The 15,710-nt window shown below is 56.2% G+C and overlaps 1 protein-coding gene across 10 annotated transcripts in view; it reads right to left on the reverse strand.

Annotated features, from left to right (window-relative positions):
- LOC149349674 (uncharacterized) overlaps positions 1 to 15,710 on the reverse strand; it is a 289,088-nt gene that overhangs the window by 96,182 nt on the left and 177,196 nt on the right. For all 10 annotated transcript variants that reach the window (XM_089578727.1, XM_089578725.1, XM_089578732.1 and 7 more), the window contains exon 3: positions 12,444 to 12,560. In XM_089578727.1, the coding sequence (XP_089434853.1) occupies positions 12,444 to 12,560 (117 nt within the window). The remainder of the gene's footprint in view (positions 1 to 12,443; positions 12,561 to 15,710) is intronic.

Raw genomic sequence — 15,710 nt, forward strand, 5'->3', positions numbered from 1 at the left:
GAGCGCGAACCAGGTCACAACGCCACCACACATTTTCTGTTTCAAGCGTCCGAGAAAGCAACGGGGCCTAAAGTTGGCCTTTTCTTTTCTCTCCGTCGCGTGCAGTGCGGCTATACAGCGAAAATCTCTCTACCACACCACTCGTGCACGAAAAGTTGCGCACAACGAGCCTCGGTCTCGTACGGCGAATCGTGACAAGCGCTCAACCATCGACGGGGTTTGAAATCCGCAAAGAGGCTGTGCCCGTGCAAGAACGGCCATCACTGCGCTGGAGACAATGAGAGCAGTGCAAGGCACCTCGCTGCGGTGGCCCCCAAGGCAGTCCGCGGAGCGCACACGCGCAACCGGCGTGCATGGGCTCTACGAAGGCCTCCTGTGCTACGAGAAACGCCGCGCCCGACACGTTGCCCCGGATTAATCTACGCAGCAGTTTCGGGGCTGAGAGAAGGCGCAGCCACCGGTGAAGGGCACACCCTTTGTCAAAAGTAAAGGGGTTTTCATTCTGGGTCATGCTGTGCGGCTCGGTATGGACGATCACATGTCTCAAAGGTCACAGGAACTCACACGTCCTCAGCACGAAAACTGACTCCTGAAACACGGCGACAGAGGCGCAGGAAAATTATAAGCTACGGCTGCTCGGCAGCGTGCACGGCGCGCAAAGCACACGCGGGAGTTGGCTACAACGGCAGCTGTCAATCACGGATTCAAAGGCTCGGCAACCAATGGCACGTGCAATCTAGGAGGCTGGTCAGACGCTCTGAGAACGCACCCAACTGGGCGCAGCACAATGTCGGGATGCAGCATACCAGGCGGACGCAAAAGAGCGGTGGCAACTGCAGTGTCAGATTAGCGCCCGCCGCGCCTACGCATCACCGAAGACAATACATCTTCCATCGAAGTGCAATGCGCAACGCGGGAGAAAATTACCACGAAACGGTACGGAACCCGATCATCATGTTCTCATAGTTGTGGCTCGGGTACGCTGTTGTTTTCCCCGAAGGAGAAATGACGAGGAGACAGGGAGGTTCATGGAAATCAACAAGACAAGCACATTCAAACTATTTACATCTTGGAGCAGTGAAAAAGACGGTACGGAGTAAAAGACGACGATGGGGGCAAAACGACGGACAGTGCAGTCGGCCGCTCTCGGATTCTGTTTCTGCCTTTTTCCGGCAATGAGGAGGGCTCTTCATAGGCGCTGCCTTCGGGTAGTGGCGCTGAAGTCGGTTGATCCCAAGGCTTGTTGCTGGGGGACTTTCTTTCAGAGCGAAAGCTCTGCTTCACCACCAAAGTTGCAAAAGCCGGGCCATCGCCTAAATATTGACCATGAATAAATAAATAAAATAAATATTGCCCCGACTGGGATTCGAACCCGCGGCGGCGTGAACAGATCAGCTTCGCTGGCCACTGCACAAGGTCCGGGTGATGGGCCTCCATTCACCATTCGGTCAAAGCAGATCCTAAAATCACCAAACTCAAACGCAACGCGGACATGGTGGGCCACATGCTGCGGCGGGTATCGAACCGGTGCGGGGGCCTGCGGGTACGCGACGCGCTCCGTCTTGCGCAGGAGCCCGTTACCAGCTGCATCCTGTATTCTGCCCTGTACCTACACCTCAGCGCCACCAATGTGAAACAACTCGACGTCATCATTCGGAAAGTGGTGAAGCGGGCGTTGGACCTGCCGATGACAACTTCCACGGGCCGACTTCTCGGTCGGGGGGTGCTTTGCGCCTTCCGGGAGTTGCGGTAGACCCACACGGTTAGCCAGTACACGCGCTTGGCGCGGATGGGGCCAGGATAGCGCCTCAAAATCGCACCACCCTGTGTCTCGGAGGACGCAACAACTCTTCGTATCCCGGAGGGCTGGCGACACAGGCTGTGGGTGGACCCTGTCCCACGCAATATGAATCTGTACCTCCACGAAGGCCGTCGCGCAGCTCGAGCGCGGGCGCTGAACTCCAAAACACGGCGCCAAATCAGGTGTCTACTACGTCGATGTAGCAGGTTCGACCCGTTCGGGCTACTACGCACAAGTCAATGGACTCTCGTTCCGAGCTGAGAGTGCTCATCGCGGGCCGAGGAAGTCGCAATTGACCTCGCGGTGTCCGACCCCAAATGCCGAGCTGTCATAATCGATTCGAGATTCGCTTGTGAAAGCCATATGCGCGGTGAGGTTGGCACACTGGCCCACCACTTGCTGTACAATGCGGTCCGAGACGCAGAACCCCAACCTAGGCCCATCCTGTGGGCGCTGTTACGACCCATCTTGAGACCCGCGATGAAACGGTGGTGGATTCAACAGCGGAAATTTCGAAAGGTCGTTTGACCCCCAAGATGACCCCACCAAAAAGAATGACCAGCTGGGAAATGGTCGATGGAACCTCTTCCCACGCTCGGCTAGGTGCCAACGACCTTCTAGAAGGACCGACGACAGGGGAAGAAAGGGTGCCCCTCGTCTGAAAAAAGACCCAGAACGAATCAGAGGAAGCCAGCGCAGCTGCGGCTGCGACGTCATCATGCCACACCTGTGTTCGATGGACGCGAGCTGCCAACAGTAAGGTTGCCTCGCAGTGCGACAGAGCTGCGGACTTGGTTTCCTACTCGCCAGTTCCCATGGGTGGGCTCTACAACAGGTGTCATCGTTGGCTGTGTTGTGTAGTGCCGATCTTTTGTGTCACGATGAATTGCCGCCTGGTGAAAGGGCGGAGCCTTGGGCTATTTAGCCTGCGCCCAAAGTGAGCACGAAGGCTCTGGGCCCTGGGTAAAAGGCTCATCCAGTCGCTCGACGTCATGAACTCTTAATTTTTGATTCCTTGGTCTTCTTTTGTAAATTTATGTAAATAAGTGTCTTAGTTTCTTGCCATTAAACCTGCTTGTTTTCGTATCCCCCAAGATTCGAAGCTTCAGACCATTCCCTCATCCCGGACGAGCCCCTTTGGTGATTCAACAACAGGCCACGCTACCACGGCCCTAACAGCGCAGGCCGCCTATAAGGGACTCACAGGGAACGAAGCGGCAAACGCCGCTGCCCGAGCGCTTATACTCCGGGCACCCACCCTCCGATCTCCCGATGAGGATCTAGGTCGACCGCTGTTGCGGTTCTGAGAAATCATAGCCGACTGCAAAGCTCGGCACCGACGGTACCCTCCTCCGGCAAAGGGGCTGGCGGCAGCTTCATCCAGCACCTTCTGTTGTCCAGAACAGGCTGCTCGCGACGACCCGACCGTGAAGCCCGTGTGCCCGCACTGTGAAAGCCGTTGCTCTCTATCCCACATGGTGTGGGCATGCCAATTCCAGCCCCCACTTCCCTCCCCATCCCACCCCGAGACCTTCCTCCTCGGGTGCTCGACGGTCGGGCACCCGAGGCACGGTGGATCGAGCGCCGGTACCCGCGGCTCAACATGCGTCTCTCCCTGCAGTGCGGCCGCTCCATATGTTGTTAGCCCTCCGTAACCAACAAGCAGATTGTTCTCATTGTTTAAATGTTGCGGGTCAGCCTTACGGCAAAGGAAATATTTTCTCTACCGCGGCGACGACCAAGAGGACGCGCTTGCTGAGGCGAAGACAGATCTCAGAGGAGAAGCTATGTGACAAACCGGACACAGCCGGTGGGGGTCTGCTGGTTGGCTAATCGCGGGGGGACTTCCGGCCGACGAGCGAAATTTTCTGTTGGTGCAGGTCCGAGCGACGAGGCAAGCGACACAGCTTCGTGCGACGGCGTCACTCATCGCTTGCCGCCTTCGTGTGAGTTTTCGCGTACATGGTTTGGTTTGGTTGGTTTGGTTTATGGGGTTTAACGTCCCAAAGCGACTAAGGCTATGAGAGACGCCGTAGTGAAGGGCTCCGGAAATTTCGACCACCTGGGGTTCTTTAACGTGCACTGACATCGCACAGTACACGGGCCTCTAGAATTTCTCCTCCAAAGAAATTCCAGCCGCCGCGGCCGGGATCGAACCCGCGTCTTTCGGGTCAGCAGCCGAGCACCATAACCGCTGAGCCACCGCGGCGGCTTTTTCGCGTACATGGAGCTCAGCCTTTAAACGAACGGCCCGAGGAGCTGTCGCCAGCGCCGACACCGGGCACACAGCCAGAGGAAGGCGTCAAAGCCCTTTTCACAAGCCGAAAAGAAGAATGAATAATAATAAAAAATCGTTTCTAGCTTGGTGGGTGGAACACCTTATACAGAGCCTATGTGGCGATACAGGCCATTCCGGACGACAAGTCTACGCTGATCTTCCAGGCGATCGCTACACAGCGCTGCCTCCCAATGCTCCACTGTGGCGTTTGGTATGTGAGGGGCCGCCCTTATGTGTTCGCAGCCCGAGGTTATATGATCAATCCCCGCACCAAGGGCAGGTGTCCCAGTACTGGGTGCGATGAATTCTGTGTAAAAATAAAGAGGCTTGGAAATGTGTTGGTTTGTAATTGCCTGCAGCGGACCTGCATAGGTTTGAGTGAGGTTTGGGAGTAGCGTTGCCGGGCTTCCCAGAGATGCCGGAGAAGTATCTCGTTCGCCGTCAGCTGCTTCGCCTGGTATGTCCGCGAGCTACGGCGTCGTCTACTTGGTTTCCAGTCAGGCTGGCGTATCCTATGGTCCGTGTGATGGTACGGTGCTCCTCCTGAGGTTCCATTTGACTCAAAATAGCCCGCGTTCTTCCGCCAGACGTGCGAATTATGCGCATGCTCGGGGAGGAATTAAATAAGAAACAATGACCTAGCGGCCGCGCTCTGCTCGAAGCGTGCCAAGCAGCTTTTCGCAACGAGCGGCCGCTGCACTGCCCCGATAACCGTCACACGTCACAGCTGCCAAGGGCCGGCCTCGCGCGCCCCTCTTTCCACGAGCAACCGCAGCCGCCAACGCGACGCACGCCCGCAGAGTTTCACAAGAACGCGCTTTCGAAATGCCGTAAACGCACTGGCGTCCGATAATACAATACCCGGCTCCCGGTGACTCAACTCTCAATGCGGCACAGTCGTCGCTGGCGGTGTTGACAGTTCGCCAGCGGAGCACTTGGTCTCATTTCTGCCCGCCGCCGATCAGCGAGGCTGAGTAGAAGCGAAACTCCTCGAAAATCGTTCGCACCACAAGACTCCGGAGAACAGAAGCAGGCTCCGGCCAGGGGACACGAGCGGGGTTGCACGCAGCGGCAAAAGCGACGCACGCTGAATGGAAGCGCCGCGCTTCGCTGGGGCGTCTGCACTGCGTAATGGGTTTCCGCGGGCCGCCATCTATAAGCGATTAGCTGCCTCGCCGCAGCGGCGCGCTCTTCCGCGAACCGAGTGAGCCCTTCTAGGAAGGACGCAAACAGAAACGCGGCGATAAGCGGAGGGCGAACCTGGGGAGCGTCCTCCTCTCGCCGCCACACGCAACGCGCCGCAGCAATTACTGTTGGGGGAGAGGGGGAAAAACAACAAAGGGCGCGAGAAAAACAAGGGGCAGGTGCACTGAACGGGACACGGCGCGCCCTCGCAAGACAGACGGCGACGCGCCCAGAGAGAACTCCGCAGCGCGGCATTCGGCGCACGCGCTTCATCTCCCCCCCGCGCGCCAAGGTTAACCGAAGCTCGCAGCGCCCACTTGCCGATTCAAGACAGGCGCCCGAACGCGGGCTCGCCTGCGAGGAAGAAGCAGCGGAGCTTTCCCTCGCGAGAAAAAAACACCCCGCATCCAGGCGGACCGACAAACGCCGTTCTGCCGAAGCGACGTGCCCTTGAAACGACCTCGGCGTGTTTACCGCGGCGCGGAGACTTATTGCGGTTCTGCCCCGGAGGGCGATCCAGATAGCGGGCCGGCGATAATCCGGCTCAAACCCATCCCGGGCGTTTCGACAGACGTGAGCTGGACTCCATTAACGGAACGGAGGCCCAGCAAAAACTGACTGCGTATCTACGCAGCACGAAGAAAAAAAGAAACGTGACACGAAGACGCTCTCCGCGAATCTACACACGGCCAGCATTACAGTAATGCGCGTGAACGGAGTGTCCATACAGAGCTTTGGTTCAGCCGCCTTCGAGGAACCTGCACACCTGCCCGATATATTCTACGTGCACAGATGGAGGTCCATATAGACGTCGACACTGCGAGTGAGGCAGGATGACCGACGGCCATCAGTCCGAGGAAAAGAGCACACCCGTTTTGGTGAGCGTGCTGCTAGTTGCCGGAGAAAGCGTAAAACGGGACACGCAATAGCAATAGCTGGATTCGGCCACCGCGCACGCTCAGCAACTGCACAAGGCTGCTTTCCCTGTTCTGCGCGCTCGGTGAACATTGAGTAACCCCGCCTTTTACAGAGGGGTCAAGCTCCCGCCCACGGCTCTGCGACGACCAATACTCGCGGGTCGCTGTATACCCGCCAGTGGGCAACGCTGGGGAATACAACGGTGTTTCCGCTGAATGGGAACACAGCACTTCATCTCGTAGGGGTAAGACTGAAATGGAATGATCTCGCTGAACGATGACGGAGTTTAATAGCTCGACGAGGAAAAAAAAAGAAACGATGAAATGTATTGTGGGGCTGAAAACATGCTTTTACGTAGGATCGTTACCGAAAGGCAGACGACGGCAAACGCTCATTTAGGTCTGAAATCTCAGCGCGCAGGAAACGGTAGCACAGAAACCACAAACTAACCTGTTTCTGCCTAAACAGGGCTATTAAGGCCGTTTGCAAGCTGTCTGGAGGGTGCCGCTCTACCTTGTCGCACAAGGAAAGGTCCAAGCTAGAAAGAATGGAACAAGGGGGGGGGACACGCAGCCCCGGGTGACCTGTTGTTGAGTCGCCTCATCGCGCACAGTTGAGAAGCTGCCGACTTTCCGGACGCATATCAGCTGATACGCGGTTCAGGGAAGTAGCGCGGAAAATGTCTCCACGGGCTAGTTTACACGACTGTGCTCTTCAAAACTCGACGTCTCACACGAGCCCGGCCGATACCACTGGGCCATTCTTATCTCGTTTCCGATGCGGCGGACACTGGAACAGCGCGTGCTCAGAAGAGGCACGCACAACGCGAGCGAGGGGGACACCTCCCATGACGAAACCGCCGCCGTAAAGAAATGATGCGCTTAGTCACTGATCCAGCGAGTTGCGGGCGGTTGACAAATAGAGCACGGTTACTAAGTGACATGCGGCGACCGACGACGCGCACCGCACCGCCCTCGAGCCCGCGCAGATGTGGCGATAAGGCCCCGCCGATCCCTTCCTCTCGGGCTATTTTTACTTGGAGTTTACGCTCGTCCCCGACCTGGATACGACGAGTCTCCGTTGCTTCATCGCGAACGCTGGAAACGAAGCAGGCTCGTCGACATTACGAAACCGGGAGCGTTTTTATTAGGCGCCAGAAAGAGCGGTATTCGCATCGTTTTCCGAGAACGGCCGGGGATAGTGAATTCATCGGGCTGTACGGAACAAGCCCGGAGACGGCGGACGCAAAGGAGATAGCAAAACAAGCCCGGCATCTTCTCCCTTTTATGTCCCGACACTGATCGATCGCCCCCGTCTGGCGCGTTCCTCGCAGAGCGATATCAAAAAGGGCGGCGAGCAGGTTTGGCGACCGCCGTCGGCTCACAAGCGCCTTGTTGGCCGCAGAGGTCCAGCCACTGCGGCGTTCATCACGAAACGTGCAGCTCACGGTGTCCACACGGGCTGCGCCAGCACCCGAGTGGTCAGCAAGTGGGTTTGTCAGAACTGAAGGAATCCACCGGCTGTTCAACCGGCATTAAGGAGCCTATACGTCGCCCACAACAGCTCGCGCAGGCGCCGACTTCCGACAGGGTCGAGTCGCAGCCAAGAGGCGCGTCAGATGCCACGACAGATGAGTCCGGTCAGCGCTTTTTTATCACCGCGGAATGCGAGCGGCAAGACGCCAACCAGCGCGGCGCTCAACGCAGCAGCAGGAATGCGTCAGCGGCCTTGTTGCAAGGGCTCTGCTCAGCGAGCAGCCAAACGCAGCACGCACAGGGCGCCGCAGAACGAAGTATGGCGTGCCCTATGCGGCTGGCCACTAGCGCTTCCTGCAGCTGGTGGCCAATGCTGGATGCGCCTCTCCTCGCACAATAGCGCCCCGCGCACAGCGATGTGGGCCGCGATGCCCATGCGTGCCCCGGGGTTAGGCAGGTTCTTTCGCAGCAGTCATGTGTGGCCATATTAGTGTCATAATGCCAATGCGACTGCTTCAAGTACCGGATCACACCTATGCCTGCCAAACCTGTGCACTAGATGCTCTGTACCACGCAATTTGAACAACGGTATCGTTAATGCTCAGAGGGCCTCCCCCGAAACATCCAAACGGGCGTCTCTGGACACTCCAGCCAGTATCGTTCTGCCACTCTGAATGTATACGTGCGTCCGACGATAACGACGTGGAAATCAGGACCTGGACAAACCAACCGGAATCGCAACGTATTCGACGGTGCCGGGCTCTGCCATGGAGAAAGCGGAGGCCGACCAACCTGTCTTTTGCCTGAACCTGACGCTAAATAAGGAATGTCGCGGTACAAGACGAGAAGGGGCACCATATTTAGCGCCATGCGATTTGAGGATAGATGCAGCTACGTATCGTACGCCGTCAAGTACCACGCTAATTTCGACCTTGGCGACAAAGGTGAGACAGAGCAAAGGCGTTCGCTGAAATGTCAAGACAATCCCTCAGCAGCAACACAAGTCTTCCGAGTCGCAATGCCGCGGCTGAGTGAACGTTGGCACAGGCGTTCTTGTTTCGCAAGTTTTGTGATGGCTTGAACTGAATCTCTCCCGAGATTCGCGATGAGACGCTGCTCAACGAGGCTGCTAGTGCAGCATACAAATCGCTTTTCTCGCCCAGAACATGGTCAGAGACCGCAGATACCGCCTCGTCCGCGCACGCATACATCAGGTGCAACACTGTGAAAGGTACAGTAGGCATCAGAAAACAAGCTCGTTTTGTGGCCGCGGTGGTCTGAGGCAGGAGAAAGCGACAGCGTGTTGTCAGCAATGAGAGCACATTCAACCAAGCTCATCACGAATGTACCATGCAATAAGACTGCAGGAAAAGCATGTCCGCTGACCACAGGGAGCACACTACCTTTTTATCGCGGATGTAGGCAGTGCAAACACAGGCGCTAGCTTGGACAGCGGTGCAGCTGATGTATGAAATGGAGCATAGTGAAAGCGGAGATTAAAAACAAGGCAGCGGCAAAACGCAGTCGTCCCGGCCGCAGGCCTCGGCCACCGCGCCCATGCGACACACAGGCGAGAGGGCACGCACAGCTAGCAAGAGCATTCACCGCGGCGGCTCCAAGGGCAGGCGTCCCGCAACGTGGTCCCGTCACTTCTACGCGTGCCTCGCCCGCAGGGACGCAATGGCTCACAGTAAATCCGCGATTCCTCGGGGAAAAAGAAGGGCCCAGTGAACGCTGCTAGCAAACTGAAAGCCTCGCTGCCGACAAATCGACCAAAGAGGTGAAGTAGCGCACGTTATATGCCGCACTGCACCCACTGCTCCATCCTGGAAGGCTAGGGCAGCCAGAAGGTTGGACATGGCAGAGCAGGAAGGCCGCGCGCGTCAGCACGGTGCTGACGTCAACGAGAGCCTTTTCAGGCGCTGAAGCCTCCGGACGTCCGCAGCGGTGCTCGGACGCGAGATGCCTGCGGGTCAGAGGAAACGAGTCCCTAGGCCCGGAGGGATCGACCCAATTATTTCCTGCAACCTATGGGAGCGCAATAAGAAAAAAGTTGAACCGCAGCGGCAGCGCTGAGGCAGGAGAATCAGCCTCGGTTGCGTGGGGGTACTCAGCGCTTTCCCAAAGCCTAGCCTGGTGCTCGGCTTCACTGGGAAAATCACGCTTCACGCTTTGGAAAATCGACCATCGACCCCACCTCCTGAAGACCGAACAAGTCACCCATTGCGCTCTTTGGCCAAAGCTCGCTTTGCGATATTAAAATAATCATCAACGCGCTCATTAACAAGGAAATGAAAGCCAAGGGCTTAAACCACACATCCGAACCAGGACAAAGAACGTCGCGCTGACCTCGCGCCGGCCAGGACGAGAACGCATCCGAGGAGCAAGGCCCGACACCCATGCAAAGGTCAGTCAAGGCTCTGCAGACAACGCTATTTACAAGCTGGAAACTCACTCACATAACCCTCACGCTCCGGTGTTAAGAACAATGACCCTCTCAACTTGGCGCTTCTGACATGGCATGATGGCAGCGAATGCGCATTTTAGACGTACGATGCTATAACATTGAATAGTGAACAGCTGAACACGACTGTCAACAACTAAATAGGGAAAATCTCCTCATCCTCCACCTTTCGTTGTTCCGTACAAGGTACCAGCCCCCGAGAGTGGTACTGAGTTACGCGAGCACAGCTTGAACGATGGCGTCCTTTCTTTTTTCTCTCCGCGAGGTCAACTCCGATAGCCGACTCTAGCAAGCAGCATCCACCACTGGGTTCTCTACTAGGACTATAATGCGAAGGTGACGCGCTTGTCAGTTCCTGCCCGTCCACTGCCGCTGAAAACGAATTAACTCTGCGGGGAAAACCTCCACGGAACAAGGCCAACGGCGTGCGCTTTTTCTTCCCAGCGAAACGTCGCTTTCCCTCTCTTTTTAGGCAGCTATTCCCGGCAAAGTTTTGACAGCCGTTCATTCGGGCAGCAGTCGGAAGAGCGCGAGTCGGGCGCACCGAAGCAAAAAAAGAAAAGAAAGAAGAGGTAAACATCGATGCGCAAGTAAGCTCTGTCATTCGCGCCACGCTGAGCAGGGATCTGCGACAAGTACGACGGCGCCTGGGGGGGAAGGATGCGTGGGCACTACACGAGCGGTGAAAGAAGGACACCAATACAGATCGCGGCCGACGAGTTGCGCTAGATAAACACAGAAACACGCGTTCGACATCGCGTTTCCGAAATGCTGCCGATTTCGCTCTGTTATGACGCGGGCAGCCGGTGTTTTGTACTTTTCTCCAGCAGCGATGAAACTCGACGCCTCCTTCAATTGAGCGCCGCCCTTCGACCTTTCCGCACGCGACAAGATTGCGCCAGCACTGCCTGCATTAACGAGGGGATGAAAAAAAGAAGAAAAGGAGCGGCGACAACAGCTTCGACGAATCGCTCGTTCTCGGAATCGGCACAGCGCCACGCGGGGCGGCCGGCCAAGGTGACCTCTTTCGGTCGCCTCAGCTGGGCGCCGCGGCGGCGGCAGTCGGGTCAGCGGCGACCGCTACACGGCGCTCGAACGGTTTCGGCGGCCACGCGGGGGTGACGCACACTGGCCGAGAGAACTTCCTGGTCCAAATTGCCCGAGCGAGGTCGCCCGGCGCCGGATGTCACCATCGGCGACAAGGGGAGCTCTTCGTCAAATCACATGCACAATGTCGCCACAGCTGCCGACGCAGTAGAAGGGCGAACTGTGTTGCCGGGGCGACTGTGATTCCAGCGTGCTCACGAACCCACCGCGTGCGTAGAGCAATGAAAACGCGAAACGGTGCGGGTGCAAGACTGCGTCCCCGAAGGAACCGCGTGGTTATTCGCTCTCAACCAATAAGCAACGGCATGCGCATGATATTCGTAATAAATTGACCAATAGAATGAGTAGCACTCCTCTAAGTAAATTGTGTGGGGGTTTAACTTCCCGAGGCGACACATGGGCAATGAACACAGTGATTGGGGGGGGGGGGGGGGGGGGGCTCCGCCTTCATAGAACTGCGACCGCGGCAGAATGAATTCGATCCCGCGACCTTGGCATCAGTAGATGAACGCCGAAGCCAGAGTGGACCTCCACTAGGTCAGTAACGCGCTTGCGTTCCACTGTAATATCAACTTTCGCGTTTAAAACAGACATATAACAGTGCTGAACGCTTCGACACTGGAGGAATAAATTTCACTGCATTTTCAGATTAAACAGAAGTCACAACTGTTTTAAAAGTAGGAAGGCAGTCAGGTGCACGTCTATTTATACACGCGCCACCTGTTTCACAGAACGACTGAACGCACTTGGCGTCGGTGCTTTCGGAGCACACGCAGGCGCGCGGTTTTTACGCAAACATTTAACGTGGGCGCGGTGCTCTCTTAGCTGGCGCATTCACGTGAGAACTCGCCCTGTATGTCGAGCCTGGGCCACCATACAGCTTCCTTCGCAGTCCTTGAAGGTATCGTCAACTCAAATCGGATCTGGTACGCGGCCCAGCATTCGGAACGCCTCTCAAATGGGGCGACACGCAGCGAATGCGCACGCAAATTGTCACCGCCTTGTTGGCGGCCATCGCCGCACAACGATTAATGAGAAAACTCGATTAAACTTGACCTACGCTTCGCAAGGAAAAGCACCAGGGCAAGGAAATTCTTCGCGCACGCCACTGGCTAGCGCACTGTCCCGGCTGTGCTCTCGGCCCGCCAAAGACGACGCTTACCGAAACAGCAGCACATTCGACAACACTGGGAAAAGTGACAAAGAGTGACCCACCTTGTAGAACCTGAGTTCGGAGTAGCTGACGAACTTGAGGAAGCGATCTGTCAGGTACTCGATTGGCTTCAACGCCTGCTCCCACACTCCAACTCGATCAATGTAGCTGTTGAAGTTCTGCACAAAGGGGGGGGAGAGGGAGGAAAAAGAAACCCAATCAGTGGACGTAAGAAGAAAGCCGTCGTTCGCTATGACGCTCATGCAATGACAGAGTACCATCAGGTAGTTTCGCGCAAGCCAGAACGACTTCTGGTAATGGCTGAAAACGGTCCCGGAAACACCCGGTTACCACAAAGATCACGTGTTGCCCACAACGCAAGAGAACCACCGGTGCGACCAGAGGTGATCAGTATATATCTATCTGCCAGCGATGTAGCGGGCACGGCTGATTAAGAAAGCACGTCCGAGTTCGCGCGAGCGATACACGCTGCCTGTACAACACAGCCGCGGTGCTTGGCTCGGTTAGATACCCTTGACCGGTGAAAAAAAAAAAAAAAAAGACCGCTTACCGGTCTTTTGTGTGGACCACCATAATTTAAAAATACAGCCAAGAGCAGAGCAACTGCACGCCGACCACGTGAGGCGTGGTCAGCCTGGAAGACCGCGAAACTTCACCGGCGCGTTCCGATGCCACTGTCGGAGCAGTTGGCGCGTCGGACCCAAGAAGCGCGCCGCGCTCGCAGACACCGCCGGGGTCCGCAGTGGTGCCCTGGCGCTGATCAATGGGGGCGCCGGTCGATACTCTCCGGCGGCCGAGGAAGAGGCGAGCCAGAAGCGTTGCCATGGCAGCGCGCGCGGCGACCTTGAGAAACTGCTCCCGAGAGACCCAGATTAATTCCGCGTGACGCGACGCCAGATGCGAGCGCCCGCCCGCCCGCCGCCACTTTGGGCCCACTCGGGGAAAGAGTCGCTGCGCCACTCTCGCAGACGGAAGTGGTGCTGGCCGCGGTACGGGCGCGCTCCGGACACGTGGACGCCTCCCCCCCATTTCCGTATTCCGCAGGTGTCTCCCAGCGGTCGCTCAAGCAAACGCGCAGTGAATCGGCGCAGTTCCAGGTCTCCAGGAAACGCAATGGGCACGGCCGCGCTCTACTTCAGCCCCAAACTACACCGGAATCGTGGTGGCACCGCAGGGAACACGCCGGTCTTTTCCAACGGGCACGGGCGTCTCCTGTAAAACCACCAAAAGAAGGTGGTCTTTCACTTACACCCCGCTTGCTGATTTGAGATTTTCGCCGGAAGGCGGATTAATAGTTAAAAGGAAAACGCGGTTACAGACGATAACCTAAAAGCTCCTAAGTGTGCACCTTAGACACCTGCAGTGCTCCTTTCGGCGACGCGAAGCCCGCTTACCCTGGAGTGTTTCAATACGCTCAGTCGAAAGGGCTAAATCATTCAGATGCACAGGGAAGGCCGGAAGTCCACAAAAGAAAGTACGGCCTGACGGAAACTGCGGGCTAGAAGTAGCTACGGTGATTCACGACGAACTTGCAAGCCAGGACGAGCCTTCTTCCTGACACCTGGGTTCTTCCCGAACGTTCGCACGGGTACGACGAAAGTATTACAGTCGCCAGGCGCGATGTTCAAGACGCCGCCTACAGAACTGACTGGGCTGCTGAAACCCGTTGATCCAATGAGTCACTTTTCACATGGTCAGAATGGTCTCATTGGATAACAGGTACCTTTTTGCCGCCACAGAATACCTCACCCGGTATCGTCAGACGTAAACACTTCCCCGTGGCGCCGCGGCTGAAACTGTCAACTTCATTCATACATGGTCCTTCGTCACGGTGCCCCTGCAGTTGATTTAACTGACAGAGGAACGGCGTTTACGTAAACAATCGAGCAAGAAGTGATGCGACTCATTGGCGCCTCGTGTTCCCCGTGTTTCTGCGCAACCTTTTCAGTATTCTTTGGCACGAGCTTTCGGAAAACAACTGCTTACCACACACACAAAAAAAAAGCCTTAATGGACGGCTGAATGGGACCATCGTTGATATGATTTCCATGTAGTTCGACGCAGACCATAAGAATCGAGACAGATACTCCATTACGTCACGTTTGCGTACACTAGACTTAAGAAACGACCTGCTTCATGCCATTTCGTTTCGTGCGCGGTCAAGCAGCCGTAACCACTCTGGACGCAATGGTGCTTCCTGATTGCTCACCCTCCCATCATGGGTGCTGACCAACTCCTTCGGCAAGCAGAGACCTCCCGCGAACTCGCAAGACAGCGAATCCGGTCCCGGCAAGAAAATGATGCTTAGGCTCCACAATCTTCGTCACAGGGAAGTTGTTCACCAGCCCGGCATCAAGTCTGGGTGTGAAGCCCAATACGCGTATATAGGAGTTTGCTCCGAGAAGCTTCTATACACCGCTACTTCAGTCCATACGAGGTACCGCGCAAACTAAGCGACGTCAACGACGAAGCCATTACGCGAGGAACTGTGCGCGACTCCAGGCAGTCGACGCCCGAAATGCTACAGCGTTGCCAGAATGAAACCTTACCGCATCCGTTACGGTTTCTTTGGTCCAAGACCGACCGACACAAGAGAAACTGGTGGCGCCCTGCTTCTTGCAGCGAACCATCATTATGGCTCTCTTTGTGGCATCCAGTCGATGCCTTCCAGAAAGGAGGGGCAAGTTGCCATATGCGTATAACGCCTTTGCCCCAGTCTCTCCCCGTCCCGCCCAGTGAGGCTTCCCTTTTATTAGCCTGCCAGTTGTCAGTGACAATACACTGCTCAAAAGAATTTCGCCTCCATCGAAATTCAACCGACGAGGCCGGTATCGAACCCGCGTTTTTCGGGACGGCAGCCGAGCGCCATAACCACTGAGCCATCGCGGCGGCTCAGCCACAGCACAGCTGTTAGCATATATATCGCAGGAGCAATATGATGATCCACAGGATTCAAGTATACGTTGGACGCATTCCGCCAGATGCGGGCCAAAATATGCTATCTCTGCCTATAATGTTCGCCACACGCCCTCCCAGCGTCAATACAGCGTCGGGAAATTGAAAACAATAGTCTGCAGATTTATCGCACTATTTATTTTTTAAAAAACACCGTCAGAACGGATACAGCAGACGGTTTTGGTACATTTAATACATTTTTGCGCGCACATGTTAAGTATCCGCGCTTAATTCGACACAAGAACTCGACAGGGCGGATGCCGTATGAATGCTAGCGTCCACCTTCAGAACATGACTGCCGGAAGTGCGCACAGGCTCACATTGATGCCCTATGGTGTGAATGTATTTCGACA

Source organism: Amblyomma mixtum, chromosome 3 (genome assembly GCF_055824585.1).
Source record: "Amblyomma mixtum isolate Tamu chromosome 3, ASM5582458v1, whole genome shotgun sequence".
Taxonomy (NCBI): Eukaryota; Metazoa; Arthropoda; class Arachnida; order Ixodida; family Ixodidae; genus Amblyomma; species Amblyomma mixtum.